General features: G+C 45.3%; 1 protein-coding gene across 1 annotated transcript in view; it reads left to right on the top strand.

Moving 5' to 3' along the window:
- The window catches only part of WDFY4 (WDFY family member 4), a 191,490-nt gene that overhangs the window by 115,933 nt on the left and 58,809 nt on the right, over positions 1 to 16,748 (top strand). The window contains exons 40-43 of the mRNA XM_077930700.1: positions 2,557 to 2,760; positions 4,555 to 4,627; positions 6,428 to 6,579; positions 14,413 to 14,561. Coding sequence (XP_077786826.1) covers positions 2,557 to 2,760; positions 4,555 to 4,627; positions 6,428 to 6,579; positions 14,413 to 14,561 — 578 coding nt within the window. The remainder of the gene's footprint in view (positions 1 to 2,556; positions 2,761 to 4,554; positions 4,628 to 6,427; positions 6,580 to 14,412; positions 14,562 to 16,748) is intronic.

The following is a 16,748-nucleotide window of genomic DNA, read 5'->3' as shown; positions in this document are numbered from 1 at the left end:
GGCTAGTCATGGGCACATGGGCTACATTCCAGCAAGGGAGTTGTGGTGTTTTGAACATAGCATTGGTACATTTGCAGTTTTTTGGGCAACCTAAATGCAAAACATCAAGGGCAGCAGAACATCACTGAGTTTTGGGAGCCCATGCAGCATTGCTGAGCAACATGGACTCGGAAGTGCAGGTGTCATTGGTCTGATGTTTAGTTGAATAAAAAGCGGAAGCAAGGGCTGATCTCTGCAGATTAGTGAAGGGTGAAAATCTATCAGTTTCCCTCAGTTTCTCTGTTTGGTGATCTCCCCTGCCCCCAATGCTGTTGACAAAAGAGTTTTTCCACCCTTAAGTTCAGTTTGTCCCATTTCCACATCACCTTGCAAACATTATTTTAAGATTGGCACAGAATTTTTTATACAGCGGTACCTCGCAAGATGAATGCCTCGTAAGACAAAAAACTCGCAAGACGAAAGGGTTTTTTTGTTTTTTGAGTTGCTTCGCAAGACGAATTTCCCTATGGGCTTGCTTCGCAAGACGAAAACGTCTTGCAAGTTTGTTTCCTTTTTCTTAAAACCGTTAATACCCAGGGTGCATTAGAGGTGCAGTTGCGACTTGACTTCGAGGAGCAACTCATAGCACGCGGTGTGTTAGCCTGCTGGAGAATGTTGGGGCCACTTCTTAAAATTACTGCAGACTTAATACAGTGGTGCTTCGCAAGATGAAAAATTCGCAAGACAAAAAATTCGCAAGACGAAAAAAACCCGCAGAATGAATTAATTTCGTCTTGGGAGGCACCACTGTATATGCGTTTTTTGCTAGCAATTGCTGCTAAAATGCATTTTCAGTGCTATGCACATTTTTTGTGCGTGCTTCCCCTAATATATAACACTTTTGTTGCTGGATCAAAACATTCTTGGAAGTGCAAAATTCCAAGGGGTGCTGCACTTCATTTTCCCTACTTGTTTGAGAAGTGTGTTTTAGGTAGGTAGGCATTAAAATGGAAAGCAGTTTCTTCTCCATTCATACTACAGCGTAATGTAAAGGACTCCTTTGCAGGCTTCATTTGACAGACCTAACCGTACGTGCTTTTTTACACCCAAAATGGGATAAGGGCAGCTATGTTGGTTTACTCACCTCTATTTGCACCAGTGGGTAGATTAGAATTTGGACCACGTACTGCTCACACACTCCCCTGCTTGGTGGGAAAGGAATGTTTTTTCCCCTTTTAAGTGCAGTAAGTATGTGATTTTTCTAACGAAATATTCTACATAGGAACATATAATAGTTGATAGGAATGGCTACATTAATTGTGATTGACAAGCCATTAATCGACGACTCCTTTTGCATTTAATACATTTACTAGAAAAACACCATATACATGCATATTTGATTTTTTAAAATATATATATATATAGAATTACTGGGTTTTCCTCTGTTGTTTGTAATTATTTGATTGCTTGCAATAAACTGAAGATGATAGTGGTGCGGCAAAACAATTTAATACAAAAACTCTCAATGAAATGTAAATGGTTGTTACAAAAAAGGGGTTGTTGTTTTTTTAAGTTGCTTGAGCCAGGAAAGCTGCTGAAAGTCCAAGCAGACTGATGGACAAATCGTGTGACCTTATCTAAGGCAGCGTCTTGTACCATTGGAGGTCTCAGGGCTGCAACCTCAAACCTGAACCTAACTTCTGGAGCAAGGGGCAGGGAAATCTTAATAATGGGGAAGGGGTCCTGTTTTCTGCCTCCTGAAACATTCCTGTATAGTGCAGGGAAACTGCACCAGTTCCATATTTGGGGGGACATGAACTGTAGGAGAGAAATCTGAGATAGGAAGGTGCTCTCACAGTGTACCTGAAGGAACATCTTTAGCCCAGTTGTTCAGCCCAGACACCTATGGCCTTCTGGCAGTTCCCTCGCTGCAAGAAGCGAAGCTACAGGGAACCAGGCAGAGGGCCTTCTCGGTAGTGGCCCCTGCCCTGTGAACCCCCCCCCCCATTAAATGTCAAGGAGAGAAAGAACTACAGTGGTACCTCGGGTTGCAGACACTTCAGGTTACAGACTCCACTAACCCAGAAATAGTACCTCAGGTTAAGAACTTTGCTTCAGGATGAGAACAGAAATCGGGCTCCGGCAGCGTGGCAGGCCCCATTAGCTAAAGTGGTACCCTGGGTTAAGAACAGTTTCAGGTTAAGAATGGACCTTCAGAACAAATTAAGTTCTTTACCCGAGGTACCACTGTACATAACTTTTAGAAGACACCTGAAGGCAGCCCTTTATCGGGAAGTTTTTAATGTTTGATGTTTTGTTATGCTTTTATATGTGTTGGAAGCTGGTCAGAGTGGCCGAGGCAAGCCAGTCAGATGAGTGGGGTATAAATAATAAAAAAATTGTTATTAATTATTATGTGGCTACATATGTATGGCATACAAACTTTTCTGCTTCTCATAGCCTAGGTTTCCGTGGTAAAGGTCTCCCACTTCAGCAGCCCGATGAAATCTCTGAATAAATGTAAGAAAAACAAGCTGAGTTTTGAGTGTTTTGAGTGTTTTGAGTCTTTCTTCGCAGAGGTTAATGTGTGGGTACAACAAATCTGCAAAAGCCTGGGCAGACCTTGAGGAGCAGCTGGTTCGGAGAGGAGGACCTTGGGCATCAGCCTTAGCCCCTTCTACTTCAAAGTGGATCCTGGATGGATACGAAGGCCCTTCCCGGATGAGGAAGAGGGTTTGGCTCAGAGTCACCTATCATACAGCTGTGTCAACAAGGAACAAGGTAACATGCCTTGGGGAAAACAAGTGGGAATTATCTTCCATCAGTAATGGCCTTGTAAGACTAATCATGAGGGGCAGCTCTTCCCTCTAGAACGTTGGCACCTGCAGTCAAACGTCTGTTGTCGAATGTAATCCGTTCCGGAAGCTTCCAAAATGTTCGACGACCAAAGCACAGCTTCCAATTGGTTGCAGGAGCTTCCTGCACTCAAGCGGAAGTCGTGTCGGACATTCAGCTTCCAAAAAAAGTTTGAAAACCGGAGCATTTACTTCCGGGTTTTCGGCATTCGGAAGCCAAAACGTTCCAATACAGGGGTGTTTGGGATCCGAGGTTTGCCTGTACAGTCATACCTCATGTTGCATCCACTTCAGGTTGTGTTTTTTCAGGTTGCGGACTGCCAACACCCAGAAGTATGGGTTACTGCCGGGTTTTGGCAGTTGCACATGCGCAGAAGTGCTGAAGCACAACCCGCATGTGCGCCGACGCGCAGATGCGGGTTGCGAACGTGCATCCCGCACTGATCACGTTCACAACCCAAGCGTCCACTGTACTTCTTTTGGTTCACTTGCATATTACCAGAAGCCTTGAAATAAACTCGGACGGCTTATCAGGGGTCCTCCATCTGGCGGATGTTGCCACAGAAGAGCAGACTCTGTATCAGCTTAATAAATGTGCTGGCCCTGAGGGTTAACCATGCGGCGAGGTCCGAGTGCAGTCCGAGGTTGAGGGTACGGTATGGAGGCTGTCCATCAAAGCTGAAGCTGGGTCCAAGGCAGGGAGTCGGGTGGGGTCAGGAACTCTGGCAGAGGAGCAGGACATGGTGCAGGCAGGATCAGGCTACCAACAATGTTGCTCCCGCAACCTGGGACTGGGGCTGGCTGGCTTTTATCTGCCCCGAGGCATAGGTCGGCCCCGGTCCACAGGTGACTCGCCTCTCCTGGCCTGGAGGAGAGCACTCCTCCTGCGAGAACTTAGTTCCCTCCGCCTCTCTGCCCTGAGCCTCTGCAGCTCAGGAGAGGCTGGAGGGTTACCGGACCCAGAGGCAACCTCAGCTTCCCCTGACGGGGCTGAGAGTGGAGCACCTGCAGGCAATGGGTCCTCCATCCCCTCAGGAGCCAGAGCAGACTCAGCTGGTGCCTGCACCTGAGGATCCAGCACAGGTGAGGACCCTTCAGGCTCAAGCCCCAGCCCCGGCTCAGCTGGTTCTGGAGGCAAGGAATCCTGTGCAGGCTGGGATTCCTCAGGTTCAGCCTCCGAGTCCAAATCCCAGGCCATTACAATAAACCATGGCTTGTTGGGAGAGAATGATATCATGCCCGCAATCTCCGCCCTCCTCCTTCCTCCTTTCATTCATTGACTTCCATGCTTCCATCATGGTCTCATCATAACACTTAAATCAGGGTTTCCTTGCTATCTCCAGCTGTTTTTGGACTATGGTCCCCATCATCCCTGACCACTGGGTCCTGCTAGCTAGGGATGATGGGCGTTGTAGTCCAAAAACAGCTGGAGACCCAAGTTTGGGAAACCCTGATGATCTCAAAATGAGAGTAGATAAATCCATATGTGATAAGCCCCATCAATGGCTGGTGCTAGTAATTATATGGAACCTCCATGTTCAGAAGGAGTGGGCTTTTAAGTACCAGATGCTGTCGACAAATAAAAAGGAAAGACTGACCACCTGCAAGCCTTGCTTTATCATGGAGGGCATTCTGGACGGTTCATGGAAGGGAATACTCTGAACAGAGTTCCAGTTTGATGTAGAAGTGTGTTGATCTTCCTGTTTTTCCCCCATTTCAGTTGCATAATTCCTCTGCTCAGGCTCATCAGCTGCACGACAGCACATTTGCTGTAACCCCGGAGGAAAGCCAAGGTAATATTCCAGTCTGACGGCTCCATGAGATAAATCTGGTAATGTATGGAAAGAACAGGCAGGCAAGCAGGCAGGCACCAATCTGATTCTGAAAATTGCGCCTGCGCAGAAGCGATTTTTGGCGTCTGGGAATGTGCAGAAGCAATTTCCGGTATCTGCACATGTGCAGACACAATTTCCAGCGCCGCTTGGCAAGTCCCCACGCTGCACTGCACCGGTTTAGCACAGCTCGCTGAGGACTCGTCGAGCAAGTGGCTTGGTTCGGGGGTGGCTCGTGGACTGGTAAAACGGTCTTCGTGGGCCGCATCTGGCCCATGGGCCACACGTTGCTGACCCCCGGTCTAGTCCTCCATGAACATGAAGAACAAGGGACAAGCGTTGGTGTGGGTTTTATGAGTCGGTGAGCGGCAGAACATTTCTGCATGATATTGAGGGAAATCTGCCCTCTTTTGGGTCCTGTATTGTGTCATCTTCAGTGCATTTGCATGTTCAGCCATCCCCCACCTTGCCCTCTTTCCTATTTTTAATAACTTTAATTAGAGGTTTCTATATACTTGAGCGGGATGTGGGTGGCGCTGTGTGTTAAACCACAGAGCCTAGGACTTGCCGATCAGAAAGGCGGCGGTTCGAATCCCTGTGACGAGGTGAGCTCCTGTTGCTCGGTCCCTGCTCCTGCCAACCTAGCAGTTCGAAAGCACCTCAAAGTGCAAGTAGATAAATAGGTACCACTCTGGTGGGAAGGTAAACGGTGTTTCCGTGCGCTGCTCTGGTTTGCCAGAAGTGGCTTAGTCATGCTGGCCACATGACCCGGAAGCTGTACGCCGGCTCCCTCGGACAATAAAACGAAATGAGCACCGCAACCCCAGAGTCGGTCACGACTGGACCTAATGGTCAGGGGTCCCTTTACCCTTTATATACTTGAACATTCAAACTATAGCTAAATAAAGTTGCAGGGAATTCTGAACATCGTAAATAAAGATAGGCAATGAAGGTTCTAGGCGAGTCACCTTGGGGAGAGCATTCCACATAAGAGGAACCATCGCTGAAAAGGCCCCTTTCTTGTGTTGCCACCCTCTGGACTTTTTGTGGAGGAAGCACACGAAGAAGGGGCTCAGATGATGCTTTCAGGGTCTAGGTCAGTTTTGGATATAGAAGGCATTACATATATCAGCCTTGTGTAGAGCAACTTGCCAAATACCATAGTGCAGGCTAGGGAGCAGAAAGAGATCGCTCTCTTTCTCATGTGCCCACTTCTTTGATTTCTCTGCTAGCTGCAAAGGAAGGGAAACTACCGTATTTTTCGCTCTATAAGACGCACCAGACCACAAGATGCACCTAGTTTTTGGAGGAGGAAAACAAGAAAAAATAAATTCTGAATCTCAGAAGCCAGAACAGCAAGAGGGATCGCTGCGCAGTGAAAGCAGCAATCCCTCTTGCTGTTCTGGCTTCTAGGATAGCTGCGCAGCCTGCATTCGCTCCATAAGAAGGATACATTTCCCCTTACTTTTTAGGAGAGAAAAAGTGAGTCTTATAAAGCAAAAAATATGGTATTTTCTGTGAGCATGAGCCTAGAAATGCAGCCTTCCTCCAACTGTCCACTTGGTATAGGGCATTTAAGAAAAAATACTAGCCTGCCAATTTTGACCATGAAGAAGGGACTTGCCCTCTTGGAAATGCAAGCTACTATGGTGGCTAGTAAGTTTGTTGGGCTTGTTTACAAGGCAAACACAACTATTTCTGAGCCATTTATTATTTACTGTAAACATTCTGCCATTGATCCTGTCTTTCCTACTGATACAGGAGAGCAAAAGCTAAATGGAAGAGAAGGAGAGATGGATTGTGGGCAGTTGACATTCTTCCCTGCCCTGCATGAAAGTTTCCAGTCGGAAGAATTTTTGGAAATGTGCGCAGAGCGGAAAATCATCCTGCAAGAGTTTGTACAAGATGAAAAGGTACCATCAGTTGATTCTGGGGAACTTTTGTTTTGCACATCACTGTTCCCAAATGCGTGGTGGGGTGTAATTTGGTGCAGAGAAGTGGAACAAAAAAGCACCTCAGATTCTGTTGAGGCCTAGACTAGACCATGGGTAGACAAACTAAGACCATGGGTAGACAAACTAAGGCCCAATCGCCTTCTCAATCCGGCCCGCGGACGTTCCGGGAATCAGTGTGTTTTTACATGAGTAGAATGTGTCCTTTTATTTAAAATGCATCTCTGGGTTATTTGTGGGGCATAGGAATTCATTCATTCCCCCCCTCCAAATATATAGTCTGGCCCCCCACAAGGTCTGAGGGTCAGTGGCCCGGTCCCCTGCTAAAAAAGTTTGCTGACCCCTGTCACTAGACCAAACAGTTATCTTGTGGTAACTCTATCCTTTGACTTGAAAGGATAGATGGGGATGACACGATACAGGCTGTTTTCAGATTGTTGCTAGTTTGTGGATGTTACTCAGTTATATACCGGCAAACTCAGGTTGCACAAAGTGAATTTCATGCCCTTGTACAACAAACCCGCTTCCAGGCGGAAAAACCCCCAGACTTTTTGAGGTGAAAAAACTGGTGGGGAAATGCACTGCAAAACTTAGGTTATTGATTAGGGCTGGGTGATATATTGATATATCATCCAAAACTGGTTTGAAGTCCATATCAGTTTCATAATTTTTGACCTGGCAATATATCGTGAATCATGATGTGTGTGAGTGTTTGTGTGTGCTATGCAATAATCACAATTCAGGAAAAACCATGAATCCAGCTAATGCCATCCTTATTTCAGGCATCGTGATATATCAGTATATTGCAGTGTTTAGCTGGTGATACATGTATGTCAGGATGTTCGAAACCAGATATTGCCCAGCCCTGTTATTGATTGCAACATCATATGCAGGGCCGGATTTAGGTTTGATGAGGCCCATAGCTACTGAAGGTAATGGGGCCCTTTATACGTCCAGCTGTCCTTTGTCAACAACAAATTGTTGCTTTTTTGTGTTGAATATATGCTATATAGTATTTTATGGACCTAATAGGTATCTAAAGCCATTTGCACATGTTGCCATGCAACCAGTCCATGCAGAATGTAGGCACCCTATATATAGGTAAAGGGACCCTTGACCATTAGGTCCAGTCGTGGCCGACTCTGGGGTTGCAGCACTTATCTCGCTTTATTGGCCAAGGGAGCCGGCGTACAGCTTCCAGGTCATGTGGCCAGCATGACTAAGCCGCTTCTGGCGAACCAGAGCAATGCACGGAAACGCCGTTTACCTTCCCACCGGAGCGGTACCTATTTATCTACTTGCACTTTGACATGCTTTTGAACTGCTAGGTTGGCAGGAGCAGGGACTGAGCAACAGGAGTTCACCCCGTTGCGAGGATTCAAACCGCCGACCTTCTGATCAGCAAGTCCTAGGCTCTGTCGTTTAACCCACAGCACCACCTGCATCCTATATATAGAAATGAGCAAACCAGTGATATTTTAGGGAGCAGGCTAGCAGGCGGGGCCCATGACTTACATCATAGGAGCCTACACAACACAAAACACTCTTGCTGTATGTAGGTTTTTTTTGTTTGTTTTTTATCTTAAATTTTGGAAATGTACATCCAGGGGTTTTTTCCCTTTAATTTTTTTGGGGGTCCCCAAGAGAGTGGTGCCCTAAGCTATGACTTGTTTAGCTTATATGTAAATCCAGCACTGATCATATGACTTCCCTTCAGACGATTCAGAACGATTGCTCAAGAAACAGCTCATTTGCTATTGACTTGAATGTGTCTCCACGTGAAAAAACTCCGCACATAGAAAGTTAGATGCTAGGGAGAAGTGTTCTCTTTGATGAGCTAGTTTTCCATGTATAAGAACTGAGGGCAGCACTCAGACAGGGTCCTCTGCCTCCAGCCGTTCACAGTACAGTATGTTTATATTGGATTTGCAATTAATAATGTACAATTACTTGCAATTACAACCTATTACAGTGGTGCCCCGCAAGACGAATGCCTCGCAAGACGAAAAACTTGCTAGACGAAAGGGTTTTCCGTTTTTTGAGTCGTTCCGCAAGACGAATTTCCCTATGGGCTTGCTTTGCAAGACGAAACGTCTTGCGAGTTCTTGCGAGTTTGTTTCCTTTTTCTTAAAGCCGCTAAGCCGTTAATAGCCGCTAAGCCGCTAAGCCATTAATAGCCGCTAAGCCGCTAAGCCATTAATAGCCGCTAAGCCGTTAATAGCCGCTAAGCCGCTAAGCCGTTAATAGCCGCTAAGTCACTAAGCCGCTAATAGCCGCTAAGCCGCTAATCGCTGTGCTTCGCAAGACGAAAAAACGGCAAGACGAAGAGACTCGCGGAACGGATTAATTTCGTCTTGCGGGGCAGCACTGTACTGCCTTTACCATGGAATTGGTGAGGAAATTACAACCTCCCTCTCCCCCCCCCCCCCCCAATATATATCCTTCATTAACTGCAACTTTATATAATGGCATTTTGTCACTGTAGCACTGCATTTCAGAAATGTTAAGGAACACTGTCGGGCCGATATGTCCATCAGTCAAACAAGGTCCTCTGAAAGTGATACATATATGTTTGCTTGGACTTTAGGTTTCTTGTAGATCGAGACAACACAATTAAACTGTTCCGAACAGTGTAACCTCAGTGAGACAGGTTTTGCTTGCCTTGGCACATGTAATGTTGCTACCCATGTTCCACACTGCTTTGTTCCTCTGTGTAACTCCACAGGAAGCCACGAGACATGCCAGAAGCATTCTTTTAGCAACAGCTAAGTCGATACAAATTTTAGAAAGCTGCAGGAGGTAACATTAGCCGTTATATGCTCAGTTAGCATGCTAATTCAGTTAGTCTGCTGGCCACAGAGCAGGAACAAGCTCTCTCACAGCACTGCTCCTTGATAATCACCTCTTCCGTACCAAATTGCTTGCGCTGGCTTCTGAAACAGTTTGATTCTGTAAAAATGTTGTTGTATGTGGAACTGCGCACTTTGGGTTTTCGCAGAGATGGGCAAATTCTCGACGGCCGTAATTACTTTTGGGAGTGCTTGCATTAGGAAAGAGATAAACCAAATGGATCAGCTTCTTTCACTCTAAAGAACCTGTGTTTCTCTTTGAACCTGTCTTCGTGCATTTACCACATGTAAACATGCTTGGTTTTCTTAGGATCGGGTCCTAAGATACCTCAGATGCTGGGGTTCTGAAATGTCTCTGTGCCGTTGTGTATGGTTGAAAAATAACTCCCTCTTTCCCATAGAAGGAATTAGCAGAAGAAAAGCAAAGTATCTGGAGACCGATTGAACGGGAAAGATAAAGAAGGGATGGGAAATAAGAACTACATTGTTTGCCCAGTCGAGATCAAGGAATATACTGAGATTGTGTTATTTCCAAGCTAAAGTCAAATCATAAAAACTCCTCCAGTGTTTTGTGTGGAACTGCCTTCAAAAATGTTCCAGAAACTTCAGTTGGTATGAATCACTGCTTGAATATTTAACTGAGACCAGGTATTACAGTGGTACCTCGGGTTACATACGCTTCAGGTTACATACGCTTCAGGTTACAGACTCTGCTAACCCAGAAATATTACCTCAGGTTAAGAACTTAGCTTCAGGATGAGAACAGAAATTGTGCTCCGGCAGCACGGTGGCAGCAGGAGGCCCCATTAGCTAAAGTGGTGCTTCAGGTTAAGAACAGTTTCAGGTTAAGAACGGACCTCCGGAACAAATTAAGTACTTAACCCAAGGTACCACTGTATGTACATATTACACCAGTACAAAATAATTAATATGCATAAATAAAGATCCTGAAAGTGTCTATTCCCAGCAGTAATTAATTTCTAATTAGAACTGATGCACTTTTCCAGTTATATATGTACATTTAAATGAAAGATACATATAAAACTCTACCTCCATAATGTCAAACTTTAAAAAATACATTTTAAAAAACCTTTCTGGCTACTGCCATTAACCATGTTTCTACAATGGCAATGAATGCAAAGAGTTTTTCTTTTTCTTTTTTGGAGGGATACCATTCTTTACCCAAGATTAACTCAATAGTCTTACGATATAATACTACAAATCTCTTTCACAAAAAAAGAAAAGAAAATACAGCTGCAAAAGCATTTTTGCTCTGTTTGAAAGACTGACTTATTAAAAACCAAGTTCATAAAATGACACCACGAGGGGCTGTGTCCTGCTACTAATGGCTCCACCCACGGCTGTTACATCACACCCACCAGTGTGGGTGCTCCATAGTAGGATGTACTCATAGAAAAAAATGTAATATTCCAGATAGTGAGCAGAAAGACAGTTTCAGTTCTGCTTGGAATTTACAACCGAAGAGAAATGATTGGCTAATACTAATTGCCACCCATCTGAAAGCAGCCCATTTTCAATTATATATTGAAACTGTATATAATCTTGTACCAACAAAATTAGGACATGTCTTTAATATCAGACGTATGTCACTTAAATCCTTTCTTTTTTGCATCCCTGAGTGAATTGAGCAATCCATTGCTCATTGCCCCGAGAAATATCTTTGGAGGTAATTATTCAATTATTTCATGTCACCTTTGCATCACTGAATAATTATTCTAGTAACCAATGAACTTGTTCTGTGTTCTGCTCTGAGAAAAGGCAAGTTTAGTTAATCTATGTTAATTTCAGGCTCTACGCTGCTTCATTAGGTAACAACACTATTTTCCCTGGGGGCACCTTTATAAAGCTACCTCATTTGGGTCCGAGCTTGGATGCTTGTTGGGGGGGAGAGAGAGAGAATGATTGAGACTGTGAATGTGTTCATTGATGGAAAGACTTTGCTTCAGTTGAGTTGATTCAATATGGCTTGAGAACTGCCAAGTTGGTTGTGCAGGATTCCAGTCCTCCAAGGACTCAAGTGCTAGATATGTTCTAAGGTAAAGGTAAAGGTACCCCTGACCATTAGGTCCAGTCGCGAACGACTCTGGGGTTTAGGCGCTCATCTCGCTTTATTGGCCGAGGGAGCCGGGGTACAGCTTCCGGGTCATGTGGCCAGCATGGCTAAGCTGCTTCTGGCGAACCAGAGCAGCGCACGGAAACGCCATTTACCTTCCCGCCGGAGCGGTACCTATTTATCTACTTGCACTTGATGTGCTTTCGAACTGCTAGGTGGGCAGGAGCAGGGACCGAGCAACGGGAGCTCACCCCGTCGCGGGGATTTGAACCGCCAGCCTTCTGATCGGCAAGCCCTAGGCTATGTGGTTTAGACCACAGTGCTACCCACGTCCCTAGATATGTTCTGGAAAAGTCCTACGAGATCCCTTCATCCGTCATGGAATTCTACTCAGTATTGATCCAGAGCAGATTCCAATGTATAGTTAGCAGAGTAAAAACTTGAACACGTTGCAGGATACCCCAAAAAATAGACCAGAGGCAATTGTATTTCATCCAGCAGAGCTTTACTGCTCCTGAAGGCAAATGAGCATAATGGTCACAAATCCAATATATTCAGGATTGGCACAGTCCATAAGAAATCCAGTTGCAGCAGACTTAACTTAAATTACAATAACTTATAACAAGTCTAAATCTTAACACTAAGCAAACTATGTACAGAACACCACACCAGAAGGAAAAGAGATAGAAAGAGAAAGTGAAACCCAGGCTCCTTCTGGCCTTACTTTTATAGTCAGCATGACCTTGACAGAAAAGATAACAGAATCGGTTTAAACCAGCTGCACTCAGCTTCTCTGAAGGAATAACCCAAACATCACGAACCTTCTGCTTGCTTCTTTCACACAGAGAAGCTTCCAGTACCCTCTTGAGTTAAGATCTCTGCACATCAGATCAATACTTTCTGCACTAAGAAATGCAAACTGACATCATCTACAGCTTTCTAAGCAGCTTTCTAAGCAGCTTTCTAAGCAAAGAGAAGGAAGCATTTGTAGGACGCCCATCTTCTTCAATGTTCATTTAGGTGTTATGCGGTCATCCACTGGGTCTCCTCTGCCTTAAAAGGACAACCGATAGAGTTGTCTCACAATCCACACAGACTGGTTCCTGCTTTGCCTGAGGAAGTAGGTTCCTCCCAGTCACAAAAGACCCTAATGTTTGTGGTAACTTGGCTGCCTTCTTCTTCTCTACTCTTATGACTAGGGCAAGGACGGGACAGCGGGTTGGCGAAACTGAATCTGTCCAGACACACTGGTCTAGCCAATTTGGCTCTCCCACTGTTGGATCCGTGCAGCCCCAACCTTTTTATTGTCTTGCTCCCCTGCAACCTAGTACAGTGGTACCTCAGGCTAAGTACTTAATTCGTTCCGGAGGTCTGTTCTTAACCTGAAACTGTTCTTAACCTGAAGCACCGCTTTAGCTAATGGGGCCTCCTGCTGCTGCCGCGCCGCCGGAGCATGATTTCTGTTCTCATCCTGAAGCATAGTTCTTAACCTGAAGCACTATTTCTGGGTTAGCAGAGTCTGTAACCTGAAGCGTACGTAACCCGAGGTACCACTGTACAAGGAAAGCTATCGTATACCCTTGACCGAAGAACGGTACACTCCTTCTATCTGGGATGGTCGTCCTCTTCCACCGAGCGCGCAGCTTCGGGAGGGACGCACATGGAGCGGTGAGGGAGGAAGGGGACACCCGCCTAGCCAGCCAGATCAGCCGAATCAACCCTGGCGATCAATGGGGTGACAGATGTCGCAGCCAGATCGCCCTCACATCCAGATACAAAATTCATCCCATCACTATCCAGGTAGAAATGTTGCTGAATGTACCATGCTTTTCTGTCTATTAGACGCCCCATGTGTATTTTGGGGGACTGAAATATCAGAAAATGGGGGGAGATGACAAAAAGTTGTTGAGCTATTTTTGTGGAGGATTGCCCCCCTTTTTGGGGGGGATTACCAAGGGTTCTTGAGCTTTTTTTTTTAGGGGGGAATGCCAGAAATTGCTCACCCACACACGTTGCAAAAACTGCCTCCCGTTTGTTCCCTCACCGTTAGAAGCTGCCAATCACCCACCCAATTGCCACAGCGTCGGCCAATCAACGCCACCCATTGACGCAGCAACCAATAACACACACAATAGCTGCTGACAGCCATGGCAGCAACCAATCAACGCCCACCCCTATGCACTACCCATGTATAAGACAACCCCCACTTTTTAGCATAATTTTAAAGGGAAAAACCTAGTCTTATACAGTGGTACTTCGGGTTAAGGACTTAGTTCATTCTGGAGGTCCGTTCTTAACCTGAGGTAACACTTTAGCTAATGGGGCCTCCCGCTGCTGCCGCACCACCACCGCGTGATTTCTGTTCTCATCCTGAAGCAAAGTTCTTAACCTGAAGCACTATTTCTGGGTTAGCGGAGTCTGTAACCTGAAGCATATGTAACCTGAAGCGTCTGTAACGCAGGGTACCACTGTACAGTGGTACCTTGGGTTAAGAACTTAATTCGTTCTGGAGGCCCCTTCTTAACCTGAAACTGTTCTTAACCTGAGGTAACACCTTAGCTAATGGGGCCTCCCACTGCCACGCAATTTCTGTTCTCATCCTGAAGCAAAGTTCTTAACCCGAGGTACTATTTCTGGGTTAGCGGAGTCTGTAACCTGAAGCGTCTGTAACCTGAGGTACCACTGTACACGGAAAAGTATGGTATTTGAGTAGCAGGATATTGCAAAACAAAAGAATGTAAGCTAGCAAAGAAACAGCGTAGTAATCAATGATAGACGGGTGTACCTCTTTTTACCCATGAAATGCTCAAGAATATTTAAATGGTGGCCACTGTTTTGTTGGTAAAATGCGCTGCCTGCTTCTCTCTTTAGATTACATGCAGGCAATCGGTGGTGGTCGTTCAGGGACACATTGTGTTGGAAGGAGCTCTTCTCTTTGGCCAAGAACATTTCTACATCTGCAAGAATTTCACTGTGTCCCCGCTGGGGGAAGTTTACTGCACAAAGCACTGCATAACCAGGTGAGTTCTTTCATCCCCAAGATCAGCTCCCATATCAAGATAGACATACCATTTTACAAGAAGAGGAAGAAACAGAATAATTGCCACACACAGGAAGAACAAGGATATAGTTTGAGCGCCTCACTTGTAGTTCTATGAATCATTTAATGTGTCAAAACGAATAGGAGTTATTAATATTGCAGTTGTTGTATAAGGGATTATGATGATGACCGGAATGTGATTGAAATTAATAAGATTTTGGAATGCAGAAATAAAGAAAATAATCAAACCATCAGTTCTAGCATGCGGGGGGCCAACTTATCTAAATTATATCATTCGGTATTTGAACGATTGGTTTTAGTAATTGTATTGTTAATTGGTATTGTTATAATGAGGCTATTGTTGGATTGTAATTGAAATCTAATAAAAATTATTATCAAGATCAGCTCCTTTCTACAATGCTGGGGAACCCAACTGCCATAAAACAGCAGCCCTTGGCAAAACATGCCCTTTCTGAAGTGTCATAAAATAAAAGGTAAAGGTAAAGGTACCCCTGCCCGTACGGGCCAGTCTTGACAGACTCTAGGGTTGTGCGCCCATCTCACTTAAGAGGCTGGGGGCCAGCGCTGTCCAGAGACACTTCCGGGTCACGTGGCCAGCGTGACAAGCTGCATCTGGTGAGCCAGAGCCGCACACGGAAACGCCGTTTACCTTCCCGCTAGTAAGCGGTCCCTATTTATCTACTTGCATCCGGGAGTGCTTTCGAACTGCTAGGTTGGCAGGCGCTGGGACTGAGCAACGGGAGCGCACCCCGCCGCGGGGATTCGAACCGCCAACCTTTCGATCGGCAAGCCCTAGGCACTGAGGCTTTTACCCACAGCGCCACCCGCGTCCCCTTAAAATAAAATAATTTAAAATAAAATAAAATAGCCGCATCTATATCATGATCAAATCCCAATTCAACGCCCACAGACACAGGGACCCATATTGGCATATTGCTTGCTGTTGTGTGCTTAAAGTGCTTCCACATCAAAGTTTTCGTCTCCTTCAAAACAAGTTGTTCTCTTGGATTTTTCTCCCGGTTCCTGTCTACATCACTCCCCCAAATTTCTGCATTTACACCCCTGTTCTCCTCTGTTTTTCTGTGCTTTTCTTTTTTCTGTAGCTTTTCTGTAGCTTAGAGCCAGTGTGGTGTGGTGGTTAAGAGCGGTAGTCTCGTAATCTGGGGAACCGGGTTCGTGTCTCCGCTCCTCCACATGCAGATGCTGGGTAACCTTGGGCCAGTCACACTTATCTGAAGTCTCTCAGCCCCACTCACCTCACAGAGTGTTTGTTGTGGGGGAGGAAGGGAAAGGAGAATGTTAGCCGCTTTGAGACTCCTTAAAGGGAGTGAAAGGCGGGATATCAAATCCAAACTCTTCTTCTTCTTCTTCTTCTTCTTCTTGTACCTGTGATTATCTGTCGTTGTTACTTGTTGCTCCTAAGAAACTTTCACTGTTGCAGTTAGGTTTGCCTGTTTGGGGAATGGCCAACCCAGTGCCCACTGGTGCTGTGAAGACTTCCACTGTAGCCACAGATGTTGAGCTTTCATTTTAAAACAGAAAGTTAGTCTCTAGCGCTCTTAGAAATAAGGAGCCCTCAAAAACGTACCCACTACTCCAAAATGGTTGGTGACCTCTGGCCTGTGTGTATTTCGGATTTGAGCTTCTTTCTTTCTTTCTTTCTTTCTTTCTTTCTTTCTTTCTTTCTTTCTTTCTTGAAGCCAAGTTACAGGGAACCAAGCAGAGGGCCTTTTCGGTAGTGGCACCCTCCCTGTGGAACGCCCTCCCACCAGATGTCAAAGAGAACAACAACTACCAGACTTTTAGAAGACATCTGAAGGCAGCCCTGTTTAGGGAAGCTTTTAATGTTTGATGTATTGCAGTATTTTAATATTTTTTTGGAAGCCGCCCAGAGTGGCTGGGGAAGCCCAGCCAGATGGGTGGGGTATAAATAATAAATTATTATTATTATTATTATTATTATTATTATTATTATTATTATTATTATTATTATATTCTTTAGCTATATTCTTCCCCTCACTCAGTCTTCCTACTGTTTGTGTAGCATCTTTGGGCAGACGCTTGTTTGTATATGTTTTCTGTGCGAGACATGTTTGGGAGACTTGAGAAATACAAACAACAAAATCCCCCCTGACACGTCCTCAAA

This window comes from Podarcis muralis, chromosome 6 (genome assembly GCF_964188315.1).
Source record: "Podarcis muralis chromosome 6, rPodMur119.hap1.1, whole genome shotgun sequence".
NCBI lineage: Eukaryota > Metazoa > Chordata > Lepidosauria > Squamata > Lacertidae > Podarcis > Podarcis muralis.
This window is presented reverse-complemented; position numbering and strand designations above follow the sequence as displayed.